Source organism: Strongylocentrotus purpuratus, unplaced genomic scaffold (assembly GCF_000002235.5).
Source record: "Strongylocentrotus purpuratus isolate Spur 01 unplaced genomic scaffold, Spur_5.0 spur5_contig_853, whole genome shotgun sequence".
NCBI lineage: Eukaryota > Metazoa > Echinodermata > Echinoidea > Camarodonta > Strongylocentrotidae > Strongylocentrotus > Strongylocentrotus purpuratus.
In genome coordinates, this window is record NW_022145561.1 from 938,995 (window position 1) to 955,434 (window position 16,440).

The following is a 16,440-nucleotide window of genomic DNA, read 5'->3' on the forward strand; positions in this document are numbered from 1 at the left end:
GAAAGGAAAAGATAAGGATGTCAATGAAAACAGGGAGAGGAGGGGAAGGGGGAAGAGGGAAAGGGAAAGGGGGAGGAGAAAGGGGAGGAGGGAATGGGGGAAGAGGGAAAGTTGAAGGAGGAGGAGGGTGAGGATGGGAAGAGGGAGGAGGGAAGCAGGAAAAGGGGAAGGGGGAAGAGGGAAATTTGGAGGAAGGGAAAGGGGGGAGGAGGCAGGGCAGAGGATGGATGTAGACGAAGTGGATGAGGAAGCACTGCTGAAGGATCCATTCTGGGACCAGCTGGAGAAAGGACTCATAGAAGTTTCATTTGAAACCGACATGTATTCAAAGGTGAGCACCCCTTTCATGTAAATAATCTTCAAGGGGAGGGGGGGGGGGGGGGGAGATAATGTGAAAATTTACCCCCCCCCCCCCCCCCCCCCCCCAGTCAGAATATGGTTCAAGATCATGTACAGTTTTGGTAAGCCCGTATTGGGAGATCAATTGAAACAATGTCAACGCATACTACACATTGTGTAAAACCTAGATGTATGTATGAGGGTTGTGTGTTTGCGACAATGCAAGTGCTGACCCTGTTGAGCAGGGAGACGTCGAGGTGGAAGGGACCCAGTATTGTATAGCTGTGATCAAGTTTCTTTTCAGTTATTCACACTAAAATACAGATGAAATCATGGATGGACTATCAAATAATCTTGCCCATGTAGCTTTTTTATACAACTACAAGGAGAACATTGTGAGACTATATTAAATGTGTTTTGTGCCGATTTTGTTTTAGCTTTCAAAACTGTACGTGAACTTTAATTCTTTGATATGAACAGGTGAAAAACAGGAGAGCCGTGTTGGATGCTAAGCGGGAGGAGAAAGAGAGCAAGCAGAAGGAAGATGAACGTAGCAAGAAGAAGAAGAAAAAGAAGGAACATAAAAAGGAGAAGAAAGCTAAGAAGGAGAAGAGGAAAAAAGACAAGCACAAGAAGACTAAAAGGATGGTAGATCTAGAAGTGAGTTGTTCTGCCTTGTGACGTTCTCGCTAGTTAACCCAAGGATTTCCTTAGTTTACTAATAGGAGAAAATATGACTTACAAGTGTTATACTAGTAGTAGTAGTAGTAATAGTAGTAGAAGAAGTAGAAGTAGTAATAGTAGTAGTAGTAGTTGTAGCAGTAGTAGTAGTAGTAGTAGTAGTATTAGTAGTAGTAGTAGAAGTAGTAGTAGTAGTAGTAGTAGTAGTAGTAGTAGTAGTAAAAGTAGTAGTAGTAGTAGTAGTAGTAGTAGAAGCAGTTGTAGTAGGAGTAGTAATAGTAGTAAAAGTAGTAGTAGTAGTAGTAGTAGAAGTAGTAGTAGTAGTAGTAGTAGTAGAAGTAGTAGTAGTAGAAGTAGTAGTAGAAGTAGTAGTAGTAAAAGTAGTAGTAGTAGTAGTAGTAGTAGTAGTAGTAGTAGTAGTAGTAGTAGTAGTAGTAGTAGTAGTAGTAAAAGAAGTAGAAGTAGTAGTAGTAGTAGTTGTAGTAGCAGTAGTAGTAGAAGCAGTTGTAGTAGTAGTAATAGAAGTAGTAGTACATTTATTGGATAATTTGTTTACTTTAAGCACAAGGCTCATTCGCTCAGTGTCTATAAATACTAGTAATGACCGTTTCTTTGAATTCCTCTTGATTTCCTCCCCAAAGATGCTCGGCTCGTTAGAAAGTGCCACAAAGCGCACACTGATGATGAGCCCGTCTGCCCTAGACACCTCGGCCAACTCGGCCAACATGTACCGGTCATCAGTGCCCTCTGAGCAGATACTGACCATAGCTCAGCTGGAAGAGAAGTCCAAAGAGGAGAGGTCAGCCTCTGTCTCTGGTGGCACAACCCCTTGCAAGTTGGAATCCATGGACTCCAGCTCCTCGTCCAGTTCCAGCACCATATCTCAAGAGGTGATGCCCGTTTCATGTCAAGTTTTCCTATTTTCTTTCTTTTATTCTACAGATCTACAGAATTTACATTTTTTTAAATTCATTATTGAATGAAAAAATATCTATGGATTCTGAGAGTTTACTTTGGATCATGCTCGTAGTTTTACCATTACACATGTGGTACACTGAGTAGTTTCCTACTTGCAGTAGAGCTATTAGGATGTAGAAGGATTGTGAGGTGGAGGTTCAGTGGTCTACTGTGCCATGAACATCATTATTGTGATGGATACCGGTGCATTATAAGTGTTCAAATTATTATTATTATTATAAGCCATCGGACTGTTGATCACAAGGTACAGGGACCTCTGCCACGGCACTAACATCCTTTGGAAAGACGATAATCTGGATTTACCAAATTTGACCCAGGTTAAGTAGATGGGTACCGGTAGGATGTAATTCCTTGTATGCTTTGGCATCTTAATCAGGGCAGTTGGGCTAGAGCCGGGGTAATAATCAAAAGCTCTTCCGAAAATCATAGAGATATATTATTAAATGAATGTAAAATGTAAAAACTAATTCTTTCTTGATAACGCAGAACAAAATTTTTGTATTACTATAATACTATTGTTCTCTGCAGATGACCATTACGCCAGACTCACCGTCACCGGACAAACCTGCTGATCCACATTCTGCATTCTTTGGAGACCTTTGTAAAACAGAGACCAAAAGAGAGATCCTGGACCTCCAGGAGGAGACCAGCGAGCTGCATGACTTTGCCAACATCCTGCCCACCCCAGAGGTAGACGAAGCCGATCGGCAGATCTGTGATGCTGTCCTGACTCCCTTGAGTCCATGTGATGTTGATAGGGGCTTATCAGGTTTACCCAGTGATGCTAGTTTGCAGGATGGTGCTGTCCTGAATAGATTAGGAGAAAGTGACTCTAAAAACTCCTTGCAGATATTTTCTAAAACAAGTCCGCTCCTGGACGATGAGACTATGAGCAATCTACCCACACCTCCTGAAGTGGACAATCGGTCAATGTTCACTATGTTACAAAGTGGTAATGGAACTAAACGTGCTCTTGCACAACAGCAGGAATCTACAGTAGGACAGTCTGCTCAAAATAATGTATATAATATGTATCAAAGTGAACAGTGTAAAGTTGATTATAGAGTGCAAGAAGTGAACTTGTTTGGAAATTTAAAGCCAGCTACGGGAAATGTGCAAATGGATGTGAACAGTGCAAAGAAAGGTGGTACAGGAGAAGTAGGAGGTACAGCAGGGAGTGGGATGCAAGGAAACGTTGTGGAACCTGCGCCATCAAACCAATTTCAGCCTCCCACGCCCCCTGCATCGCTTTTCTCCTCCTTTTCTTCGGCTGTTCCGAAACCCTCCCCTCTCATGCCCCTGAGTGAGGGAACCCCAAATAGAACTCCAGATCTGAAATCTCCTCTGAACTCCCCACTTACGCCACACACCCCCAGCACCAGCTTCACACCCCAGGCCACACCCCAGGCCACACCCCAGGCTACACCTCAGGGTATCCCCAGTCCTAAATCCTACCTGGCAAGCCAGAAGAGCCCTCCATTCCCCAACACCAGTCCAAGCGGTGGCAGGAATGCCTTTGAAAAGATCCAGACATTTCAGCTGACCTCTGCCCATGGAAGGAACAGTGCCAAAGTACAAAGCCTCAAGGATAAGCTCAGTAAATATGTATCACCGACATCAAGAAAAGAGGATAGCTTATCCAGTGAGAAAGGCATTGGTGATATCGGTAATGACCAGCAGCAGCAGCAGCAGCTGCAGAGGTTGCAGACAGGACAGTTGTCGGAGCTACGTGTGGACACCAGTCTTGCCAACACCTTCAAGTCCTCAGAGATTGCCGGTCAACCCCAACCTCTGTCTCAGATAGAGAGACAGATCCAGAGGATAGAGATGAGGGAAGGTGATGGGCCTCTGGAGAAGGGGCAGGAGTTGAGCCATCCTGTGCCTGGCTCGTTGGCTTTGAATCAGGACAGCGGGATACCAGAACCTCAAAGACAGGACTCCATTGAAGGTATGTCAATGCTATGGCTGTAAGAGTATGAGAGATTACTCTGAGCTGGAAACATATTGGGAACATTTATGACTTATTTGTGTTTGTTAGAAGTCACACAGTGGGGAATCATATTTTCAAATTTATCAGAACATGAGAGTGAGACACAACAGGGTACTTTATTCATTCATTTAGATGTCAAATTTGGCAATTTTTTTTTTTGCCTTTGATTTAATACTAATCTAAAGTGTTGAAATCTCTTTTAGTATTATTGGCACACTGAATCTATTTTGATGTTCTTCAAGATGTGCATATCTACTTGAAATCTTAATTGTCTATTTCCTTCATCCATGTAAATTTCAATGTACAGTGGGCCTTTAATAAAAGATAACATCATTTTTAGAACACCTACCCCTGATTTTTATGCTTTCCTTAAATGTTAAAATTTCTATAATGTTTGATATGCATTTGACTGAATACATATTCATTTCCTTTCATCTCCACCATCAGGCCTCATTGGAAATCAGAATGGCGTACCCTCCTCTATTACTCCACAGGGGATGGGATCATTGGCAACATTTGGTAAGAAAAGATTCCCTGATGTTGTTGGACCAAAAGCATTCCAGAACCCAACATAAAATGTCGTAACCTTCCTGTGTCGTTTCAACATTCATTGCTGAAATTATAAAGTCATTCCTAAGCACCACAAATTTAGATAACTCTGCATATGGTAAGGGTCATTCCATAAAGTTCATGCAAAAAATATGATGGTGTCCATGTAACGTAGGTATGAGATCTTTTACTACACATGGATTTTATCTGTTGGAGATTTTTATACAATGAGTATACTGTACATGCATATAGTAATGCCCTACCAGAATCATTCCTGTTGCAGTTGCTTTTCTTCAAAATCTTTGATTAATTCACATTTCTCTTTTTACCAACATTACATGGATGGACACCATATTCATATAACATTACATAAACTTTGGGGTCCATCATATTGATTCTCCATGAAGCTTGAGTACTTCTAAAGATAGTTGGCTATGCTTTTTATGCAAAACTCATTTTGAGCAAACATTGTTACAGTTGATAGGAGACATAGCTTCTCACTTTTGGCATGTCACAAAAATGGCCCCAACTTTCTGGACAGACCCATAACTCAAATTCGCACATATCAAATTTTCCCCAAGTCGAATGAATTTTTGTAACAATGTAGTTCCGGTATTCATTAGATAATGCCAAATTCGCTGTGTACACAAGTGTTCAGAAATATGAGGGATATATTCATGATGTAGACAGTGTCCTCACTTGACATTGCCCCACCCTTCTCATCCAACTTGTCATTTCCAGAGGGTCTCCGTCAGGCCATCAAGACAGGCAACACCCAGGCAGTGGTGCACATGCTGCAGCAGACCGGTCCTAGAGCGGTGGAGGAGGTGGATAACATGGGCACCACACCGCTCATGCTAGCCTGTTCACTCAACCAGGATGATATCGTCAAAGCACTCATCCTCAATGGGGCCATCGTCAACAAGACACACAAGAACGGCATGACGCCTCTCATGATGGCTGCAGAAAAGGTAGCACTCTTTCATTGTTTGAAAGAGGAAAATATATACCATATTCTGTTTTATAGTCCCCTTCAAAATGATTTTTATTGAATTATTATTTCATCTGCTCCTTTTTGTTAAATTTGTCTATTGTATTCTTTTCTTTTTTTTCTTTTTTTTGGGGGGCGTAATCCTATCATTCATTTTCCTTCAAGTAGTCGTTAATATATCTTTTAAATGTCAGTCATTGATTCATTCAAGGGTTTTATATCTGACAGCCTGCATATAAAGGCCACTTGCCCATCAAGACAACCCTTTTCATTCCCTTGAATAGTCTTCATGAACCAAAGTTGTTTTAATATTTTAGTATTTTAGCTATGCCGAAAGCTTACGTAGAGGTGTTGTGGTCTAGTGGATAAGTCGTTGGACTCTTGATCACAGGGTCCGCGGTTCGAGTCCCGCCATGGCACTAATGTCCTTTGGCATGATATTAATCTACATTTGCCACTCTCCACCCAGGTGTTATATGGGTACCGGTAGGAAGTAATTCCTTGAATGCTGTGAGCGCCGAAATCCACTGCCTAGCAAAACCGGGGTAATAGTTGGAGCGCCTTGAGGACCATGCATGGTGTCTATGTGCGCTATATAATCCAATATTATTATTGTTATTACATGTATATGTACTAGGTTGTGGCCTTGTGGGTTGACGGTTTCATTCTGATATCACAAAAAACTGCTCTTTCCTCTGAATCAATTGTGGCACCTCTTGTCATATTCCATGTTTGTTTGTTGTTGCTTTTAGGGATTCACCTCTACACTGGGTATCTTGCTAGAAGCTGGAGCATACATCAACTCAACAACACCGGCTGGGGAATCAGCACTCATGGAGGTAAACCATTCACTTTCTTAGCTGATATATCCAAGCTCTGAAAACTATGATTTGTGCATAATTAAATTAGAATAATAAAATCAACTTTAGAAACTTGACCTTGCGTAGTATGGTTTGATGCTTAAGACTATGAAGAAAACAAACAAAAACAGAAAACTTGCTCATTTATGGGAGCGGAACAGGTGCACACAGGTATATCTTGTAAACCACATATACATGTGTAGGTGATTATTGATCTTTGTTGCATGTGGCCCCTTTTTGTAACCTTCAATTCCAATTCATAAAATGGTTTTCATTTTGTCAGGGTGGTTTTGTAGTTGGATTACTGACTTATATGTTAGCAAGAGGTGTGAAGGGATTCTCTGTGAGATGTGTATTTCCCAAAGAAAGTAGGCTTCTCAGGGCAATTGCCAACACATCACAATTTAGGTACCATGGTATAATGATGGTCATACTCCTTGTTGTTATGATTTTTTACTCAATTATCCTATTCAATTTTTTTTTAGATACAATGGTCATTCTATTTTCAATACATTTATCTTTTTCAAATGTACATTGGAGAAGTAAATGAAATGAAATGAAACAAAATACTGACAATGCAAATTATCAAATTCCTGAGACACTCAAACCCATTTGTACATATGGTTGGTAAAACCTGGTTGCTAATGTGAAAAGACAAGGCACAATCAGAATGAGAAGATACCAACTTTGAAAAGGGTGCACAGCCTGAAAGTGCTTCATCTTCTTTATTTTCCTGTTTTTCTTGTATGTTGAAACTTGTGTTAGTGGCCACCTCTCTTTAAAGTCCACCTGTGTATAGTGTGTGTTGTAGAACCTGTCTCAAAAGTCCACCTGTCTACAGTGACCGCAATCTCTGTTACCCTTATATGGTCTTAAAGGTAAAGACCAGTTCTGGTCATGCGATTGCATTGTGAAAGAAACGTTATGGAATCGTTCAGAAAAGGTTGATCTTCTAGTATATAAGTATTGGTGTGTACTGCAAGGTTCTGGAATCCTCAAAATGGTAAAAAATATCTGGTCCGGATAGATATAATAATTTACCAAATATATCAATTAGTAGGCGGTTTTCCAGCAAAATGTGTATCATCTCGTATAAGTAAAAACATATTCTTTCACATGATTAGTAATAAGAGCTTCCATTTCATTTTTGTCTCGCCTGCGTAGCAAAAAGCGAGACATAGGCGCCGCTTTTCCGGTGACGGCGACGGCGACGGCGACGGCGTCAACGTCAAAAACTTAACCTAAGGTTAAGTTTTTGAATTTTTGGTATAATTTTTAAAGTATAAGTTCTTAGTCAATGAAACTTTGACTATAGGGTAATCAAGTATCCCCAATTATGTGAGTAGAATTTCAGATCACAAAGTCAAGGTCAAAGGTCATTTCAGGTCTACAGACTTGGACTATGTTGTAGCATCATCATCGAAAACTTAACCTAAGGTTAAGTTTTTGAATTTTTGATATAATTTTGAAAGTATAAGTTCTTAGTCAATGAAACTTGGACTATAGGGTTATCAAGTCTCCCCAATCATGTGAGTAGAATTTCAGGTCACTAAGTTAAGGTCAAAGGCCATTTAAGGTCAACAAACTTAGACTTTGTTGTGGCATCAACATTAAGATTTTCAAAATGCTTCTTCTTCATTATTTTTCAATCGATTTTGATTCTGATTGTTTCATATGATAGGGCTAGGAGGGGATTTAAAATTTCTACACAGAATCGTGAAATTCATTATCTATGCTAATTTATGCAAATTTATTCGAAATCACAAAAAAGGCTTCTTCTCCTTCATTTCTCGACCGATTTTGATTTGGTTTGCTTTATATCGTAGAGCTAACTTTGGTACACTAAACTTCTACACAGAATTTTGAAATTGTTCTCCATTAATTAATTATGATAATTTATGCAAATTTATTCCAAAAATAACAAAAATTGCTTCTTTTCCCTCATTTCTTGACCGATTTTGCCTTATCTGGTAGAGCTAAATTTGGAACAATAAACTTCTACACAGAATTGTGAGATTTTGCTCCATTGATTATTTATGGTACTTTATGCAAATGAAATGAAATTATGTCCCTTCCAGGGCATCAAATTTCTATTTTTTGACCAGTTCAAAAGTGTACCACATAAAATTTACGATATTTGTTGTTGTGAGATGCGGATGAGCGCTACGTCATTGACGTTCTGGTTTATCATATTGAATTGCGTTATGCAGGCGAGACCGCCGAGAGCATTTCCCTTGTTTGAGAGGGGGGAGCGTTTCCAAAACGTTTCCTTTAAAGGGATTGGGTATCCTTGCCCCAGATTGTGAACAAAATCCTGGATTTAGCTCATGCTGCAATCATAATTATAAACCTTTAGGTCAGTCAGGGATCCCATGACTTTTACAAGTCGATTTGTAAAACTGGAAACTTTGTTAAAAAATGCCTTGGTAGAAAGTTTGACCGTATTTCCAACCGTTTGTTGTTGACCCAGGCATGTCGGAGAGGCCATAAAGACGTTGTGAGGCTGTTACTGGAGTATGGTGCAAACTGGATGGTGACAGCACGAGATGGCTCATCGGCATTGGGCTTTGCTCTTCATCATAACCAGTGCAGTGTTCAGGACATGCTTCATGCACATGTACAGAGGTATTTAGTATAGCATCCTAGACCTGTACCCCTAAAAGATAATCACCTTCTTGGACAACTTTAATAATATTCCGTTCTTATATACCGCATAATACATCATGATATAATGTCCCTATGTGCTTCCATTGAACTTTGGAAATTATTACGCTAACATTAGCTCCGGCAGCCGTTATCAGCACACTGTGCATTTCAAGGAGTAATCCTACCAGATACCCATTTACCTCACCTGGGTGGAGTGTGGCAAATGTAGATAAATGTCTTCCCAGAGTGCCATTTAGTGTTGTAGCATGGATTTGAGCCTGTACCTTGTGGTTCACAATCTGGAGACTTATCCACTGGACCCCCAAACCTCTACATCTCTTTGAACTTGTCGCATAGTCTGAGGTTCTGAGAAAACTTCCCCAAGTACAGTGATAAGCCTTTAGTTAACAGTAGTTACAATTCTTTAATTGACTATAAACCTAGTTTCTTCTTCCTCCACCACTATAACTGAACAACTTCATGCTCTTGTACAGGGGTTAGATGTGAAATATGATGACTACTCGTCTTACCTTCAAATTAATCACCTTTCACAACTACTTCTGCAATCCAACCCCCTAGTATGGTTTTATAAGACAATATATGACGCAGTGTTTTTTATGGTGATGTTAAGTGTAATACGCTTTACTTTTCTATTATAAAATAGAGCTCAATGAATATGTGCAAGTCCTTTGTTGTGCGCATTTGCCATTCATTTACATGTTAAAAAAATGTACTAGGGCAATCGCCATGTTATGAAACAGGGAAAAAATTCATATTTATTTTTCGGGTGCTACTTTTCAACCTTGCCTGCATGAAAATTAACATTCTAAAATTTGTTTTGCATTGTACTCTTTGCAAATTTAAGGGGGCTCTTTTCTGCATTTCGGGGGCTATTTCGCCCTGAGCCCCCTTGTATTTTTTCACTGTCATGAGGCTTACCTTGAAAAACATGTCTTATTTCATTGCACAGGTTATGCTGTGAGCTAGAAGCCATGGCCAGCCAGTTCCTGTACGGCACAGCTCGAATCCTCAAGTCTGTCTTTCCGCTGCACTGCTACAGACTAAGGGAAGCTACTGAACACGTGGCTCTTGTATCATTTGACGCCAATAACTACTACTGCTACCAAGGTACTCTATGCCACTTTCTTAACTGTCTACATTATCAATAACTTCTTTTCTTTATAGTTGGTTGTTAAAATAAATTTGCGAGGTTATTCGGTACAGGGTTTAAAAACAATATGTAAATTAAGCATTATGTAAAATTTGATCACTATAATAGACCAGTTCACGGTTAGCACATTACTGCAATGACCCCGAATATTCACAGATCTTCAAAACATGAAGAGGTCCCACTTTGTACATTTTGAAATAATCACTCCTACAGCGATGGAGGTGCTACATAAATAGCCTTTGTTTACCCTTTTCAAAGAATACTTCCACCTGTGTATCATGGAGTGCATAAATGAATAATGATTACATAACTTTCATGAGCACGTTTCCAGTATTTTGTCTCCGTGTATTTCACAATTTGTTCTGCAATGACCTGTATCTGCTCATGCGCAGACTGCAACCGTGAACTGGCTTATTGTAATTGTTTTTATTGTTAATATTGTTGTTATAAGTAGTATTAGTAGTACTAGTAATACTGTTTCTATTATTATTATTGTTATTATCATTAATATTATAACTATCAATAATATTGTTATTACTATTGTCCCTATGTTATTAATATTATTGTAATTCTTATGTATTTAATATCATTATCAATCTTATTTTCCTTAAAAATTGATATTGCACAAAACATGAGGCGTGATTGCTAGTGGACTCGTAACTGAGAGGTCCCAGGCTCGAAAACAATTTGACGCGCTTGTACCCTTTGGTAAGGCATTAATCCTCCCTTGGAGAGGACTTACAGCCGTCCATCCCCTTGGTTACTTCTTACAGGCATTCACACGCTCTCTTAGCAGTCTGGTAAAACAAACCAACCAACCAACATACCTTCCTGTGTGTGTATTTAACTTTTGTAGGTGATAAATATAATAATAGGCATTTATATAGTGCCATCTATCTAGAAAGTTCTATTCAGAGGCACACAAATTAATTATTACCCGGCTTTAGCAAGGCTGCCATTACAGAGCTCTAGCATTTCAAGGAATTATTTCCTGCCAGGTACCCATTTACCTCACCTGGGTCGAGTATGGCAAATGTAGATTAAAGCCTTGCCAAAGGACGTTAGTCCGGTGTTGGGGATTGAACCACGACCTGGAATTTCAAGTCAAGTTATTAAACCACTCGACTATGACACTTCCAGGTAGTGGTATGCTACCTTTTTTTTGGTTTTTTTTTTGTATTAAACATGCCTTCTTGTGTGTGTATTTGACTTGTATAGGTAGTGGTATGCTACTCTTTCTTGCCCAAGCCACACTGGGTCCAGGCTGGAGCATCAGCTGCAAGCTCTCTGGGTCCAGTTACATCAAACAAGTCCTACTCAATGGAAGATATCTACCTCAACTAACTCAGGTAACTATGCATCCTCTCTACGTCAAGCCTTAAAGCCCCACTGCACTACTTGTAGCTACTTGGGCCCTCTATATAGCCAACAATGCCTAAGCTGTACCCGTAAGTCCCCCATGGTTCCCTTTTTCTTATGTTAATTGGTAGCTGATTTGATGAGATAACCACCTTTCAGTGACTATGCAGGGAGGTCTAACCCCTTCTGGCAAAACTAGTGCAGATATGCTTTAACTAGAACTTCTTTGATTCAGATGGTTTGTCTACTACCCAATTGGTCTATTCCCATATGGTCTACAAATGGTTCGTCTACTACCCAATTGGTCTATTCCCATATGGTCTACAAATGGTTTGTCTACTACCCAATTGGTCTATTCCCATATGGTCTACAGATGGTTTGTCTACTACCCAATTGGTCTATTCCCATATGGTCTACAAATGGTTTGTCTACTACCCAATTGGTCTATTCCCATATGGTCTACAAATGGTTTGTCTACTACCCAATTGGTCTACAATTAATTTAATCAGAAATAATAATCATCATCAGATGATTGTTAGACCTTATGGATGGTAGACGAAATGGACATTAGACAAGCTGGGAATTAGACCGACCAGAAATTACCGCATGTATCTTTATAACTAAACCATCTAAATTATCAATATAAACTTGTATAAATCATATAACAATTTTCTCATATTATGCACCCCAAGTACTCATCTTTGTACATTAACTCAAACTAGGCAAATCTTTGTTTACATTCTTGCATACGTGTACCTTTCAATCGCATGCCGTAGTGTACATTACATAACAATAACATTCGGTATGTGAGCTGACCGTCTCGGCTACCGTTCAATGTAGGTTACATCCATGTAATGTACACAGCGAGTTAGGTGCGAATGAAAGGTACTTAATCATAGAATATCGCATCATTACAGCATTTATATACAACATTCATCACATTGCATCATTACATAGATTCATTCTGCCTTCTTAAGTGCATCTAACATCCATATTACACAAGGATGCCTCCAATATCAACAGATTTCATCCACTGAATATCAAAAAGGGTGCCATTTCTTCACACAAATTTAGTAGCCTCCAGATGGCGCTAAACATAAATATAATCAATCTACTTGATCGACTTAATAAAATGAATTCATATCGATCACTGAAACAAAGTCCATGTGGATAGTAGACGAACTGGTTGTAGACCAAACAGCAATTGACCTGGTTTGTCTGGGGTATACAGAAAACTCATTCTTCACAGAGTGACGTGTCAACATTACTCTTAAAACCAAATCATTTTGCAACATAACATTTTTCAAAATTGCTGTTAACGGCAGTTTTTTTTAAGTTTGAAGTTTGAAGTATTATTTATTCCACATTTTACATAGAAAAACAGTTTATATTCTCTCTTTTTTTATACAGGCGTATATTATTATAAGAATAGATTTCACACAAGAAAAAATATATAAAAAATTAGAGATTTTAAATCAAATATAAAGTACAGAAAATAAGTACGAAATTTCGAAATATGTATATATATAACAGGCTAGGTAGAACAATGTAAAATGTGGGGAGCCTAAATAAAAAGCATAGCTTGTATGTGAATAGGCTCCCGTACTGAGTAACACAATATAGTAGGTCTGGATTTATAAGGTAATAGGGACTTTTAGATTCGCACAAAGACAATACACAATACATTGCCAAAATTCAACGTTGTAAATCAATCAGGGTACAGTTTGAAACTAGACCATTCTCAATAATCTTGAGTGTATCCACAAAAATGTAAGTATACCTATTTAACTCTGAAAATTTGTGATTAAGCATTTATTTGCATGTTTTTTGTTTGTTTTATTGAATTTTTAGGGAAGCAATTTTGTGCTATCCTATACTCCTAGAAGTGGGCAGAATGTTCTCACAATCTCCACCGTTCCTGATCCATATACTAATGTAAGTGGCCCTGTCATGTTCTTACAAGTATTGTAGAACTGTTTAGTTGGCAATGTGAACACTTGTTCTGTAATGTAATGTAATGTAGAATTATAACTGCAAAAATGTTGTGGTTCCATTGAAATTTCATGTTTCCGAGTGCACAAATCACCCTAAAGGTTTTTAGTAATTTTTCAAAAGTAAATACACATGTACCATTATTAAATTGAATTGAATGTTCATGCATATTTAGTTGTACGTCATAAGATGATGATAATGAAGATATATGATGTAAAGTAATTCATATTTCTGTACTGTGTATGAATCCAAAATTCAGCCACTATCTTTGAAGTAAAGTTTTTAAATAAATACCATTATTAAATTGAATGGAATGTTCATGCACAGTTAGTTGCACGTTATATGCTCTTGTGACAAATGTTCCATTCACAATTTTATGCACTAGATGAATTCCCGTTTAAATCTTTGATCATGCTCTATACGTTACCCTAACTCTTGCCCAAAACTTGCAGATAAAGGCCATCTACGGTCTAAGTAAGCCCACAAAAACCTTACTTAAGATTTCTTTGATTTTAGATGATGAATAGGAAGATATTAGTATTACTAAGCTGCAGTGAAGTTTTTTCCTCCTTAAGTGAAATATGAAACAAATGAAAGGTAGAACATTATTTAGATAGCATCCTGGGATGTAAATTCTCACAATGGAAACCTGTACTGCACATGTGTAAGGACTGTGAGAGTTCTTTTTTTTAAAGAACATCCACAGCTGTATTTCTGGAAACTTGTGCAATGTGTTTATGGATTTTAGTTACAAAATCTAAGTCTTATTTTTGATATTGCTAGTTTTTTACATGTATATATTTAAAAGTGTTATCCATTGTGCCGAACATGTAAACATGAATATTCCAGCCAAGGCTGTCCTTCATGTAAAATTGTATTTGTATGAACCATGTTTCTGCTATAATAAAAACCATTTTTTGAATTTGAATTTGAATTAGTCTACACACACACACACGTCTCCAAGTGAAGTGCCAAGATTATTGTTTTTATTTTTATTTAAATGATTATTATTATTATTGTTGTTGTTGTTATTTTTATTATTATGATGATTATTATCATTATGATTATTGTTAACATCACCATCATCATCATCATCATTGTGTGCAGACAGAATATAAGTTTGAATTTAATTGAATATCAGCAGTATGTAATCAAGAATGTATTGTTTCTTTTGTTTTTGACAGACTCTCCTGCTTGTTGGAGCATACACGGTCCAGATTGGATCCCATCACACTGCCATGCACTAGACTCCAGCAGCCAGCTGTTCCTTCCCTAATCACTGCCACACCATGCTAGTTTTTGAAGGGCTGTCCATCCTCGCAACCTGCTAAACCACTGTCATACAAAGCCTACGTGTCTTAATGTGGTAGATATGGAGCTGCTCTCCTTGCCTGTGAGGTGTTAGATGGTACAAAAAAGATCGTTCTCAGATCCATGTCAACTTTTCTTTATCGTTTTAGCTCGTTTTGGCAAAGGTTATGAACTGTTGAGAAAGTGTATATGATTTCAGGTACTGAGTGGAATGACAGAACACACATTGCGAAGTCCATATACATGTACTTAACTGGGTTACGATTAGAGATTATACATGTGGTGGCACATAACATGCATGATGAGAAAGAAAGTGGGAGAGATCGGTTCAGAATCTTGTTCATTATGCATGAGAAAGATGATCAGAACTGTTTACACTAAGTGGTTTTCGAGGAATATTAGCGTAGTTGATTTCAGTACATATGTCATTTTGATTGGCCTTTCAAGTGGAAACATGCTGGCTACACCTTCTTCTTGAGAGCTGAGTTAATGTATGTTGCCAATTTGATGATTCTGCTTTAGGTATTACAGATCAGATCAGTGTCAAGTAGAAAATAAATATTTTTGCTTTGGTATGAGCAGCGCATGCATAGGAACATCTTAATGTTTATCCGTTGAAAATGTGTTGTATTGCTGGTGTACAATTTGTTTGTTGATGGTAGATAAGAGAGGTCTATATGGTTAGTGCAATTGATTGTGTTTGAAACAACTCACTATGTATGCGTAGGAGAGAACTTTCACAAAGAGAGAAGTCACATGACAATCCAAGTCACATGACAATCCAAGTCACATGATGATCCAAGTCACATGATTGGCAGAGACCTAGAAGGGCTAGTATGTTGTCAGAATTTGATCACTTACCCTGCCTTTTTAAATGCCCTTTAAAGGGATGTGGTATCTTTGCCTCAGATTCTGAAGCAAAATCTTGGATTTAGCTCATGCTGCAATGATAATTATAAACCTTTAAGTCAGTCAGGAACCCATGACTTATACAAGCCGATCGCCTGTCTGGTTATCAAGATATTTGGAAATCATTATTTCAAAATTTGTTTTCCTAACGGTTTTTATAACACTACAGTGATTTTTACTTTTTTGAGGCACTTCATGATCATTTTGAAGCGTAATTTATTTTTAGGGCTTCAGTATATTACACCATATCACAGACACTGATAACACATAGGGCCATGTATTTCAGATTTAACATTGTTATACGATGCCTCTAATGGTTATTCCACTAAGTCTGGTGTCAATGACATAACGACCTTAATCATTTGGAGAATATCATCTCCCTTTAAATAATCAAGATCCTGATCTCCTACACAAGAAGAGAGTATGGAGTCCTAGAGCAGGTTGAAAGCCAAATTTACTGAAGGAAGAATTGTTTGCAGCAAATGTTTTGCCTGGTGAAGTCCGTTGATGCATTAAGGTTGATGTGAAGCTTCCTTTTGGTTTGTGTATGTTGTACAGGGATGTGAGATCATTCTATTTGCCAAAGATGTTGTTTTTGAAGCAACGTTGTTAGATGATGAAAACAGGTTTTGAAGCCGTCATGAGCTTTTTGTCTCTCTTTTAT

The 16,440-nt window shown here is 38.3% G+C and overlaps 1 protein-coding gene across 2 annotated transcripts; it reads left to right on the forward strand.

The window, feature by feature from the left end:
- Positions 1-196: 196 nt before the first annotated feature.
- On the forward strand, positions 197-14,884 carry LOC577876 (flocculation protein FLO11). 2 transcript variants are annotated; one of them, XM_030995742.1, is made up of 12 exons: positions 197-331; positions 820-999; positions 1,662-1,910; positions 2,527-3,946; positions 4,436-4,507; positions 5,279-5,508; positions 6,281-6,367; positions 8,859-9,013; positions 10,005-10,162; positions 11,424-11,554; positions 13,416-13,499; positions 14,741-14,884. In XM_030995742.1, exons 1-12 carry the CDS (start codon positions 224-226, stop codon positions 14,801-14,803), a joined length of 2,937 nt encoding a protein of 978 aa, XP_030851602.1. In that variant the 5' UTR covers positions 197-223; the 3' UTR covers positions 14,804-14,884. The 2 variants fall into 2 exon arrangements, with proteins under 2 accessions (XP_030851602.1, XP_030851608.1); XM_030995748.1 differs by lacking the exons at positions 13,416-13,499; positions 14,741-14,884 and having other exon boundaries at positions 2,527-3,947; positions 4,434-4,507; positions 11,424-11,746.
- Positions 14,885-16,440: the final 1,556 nt, after the last annotated feature.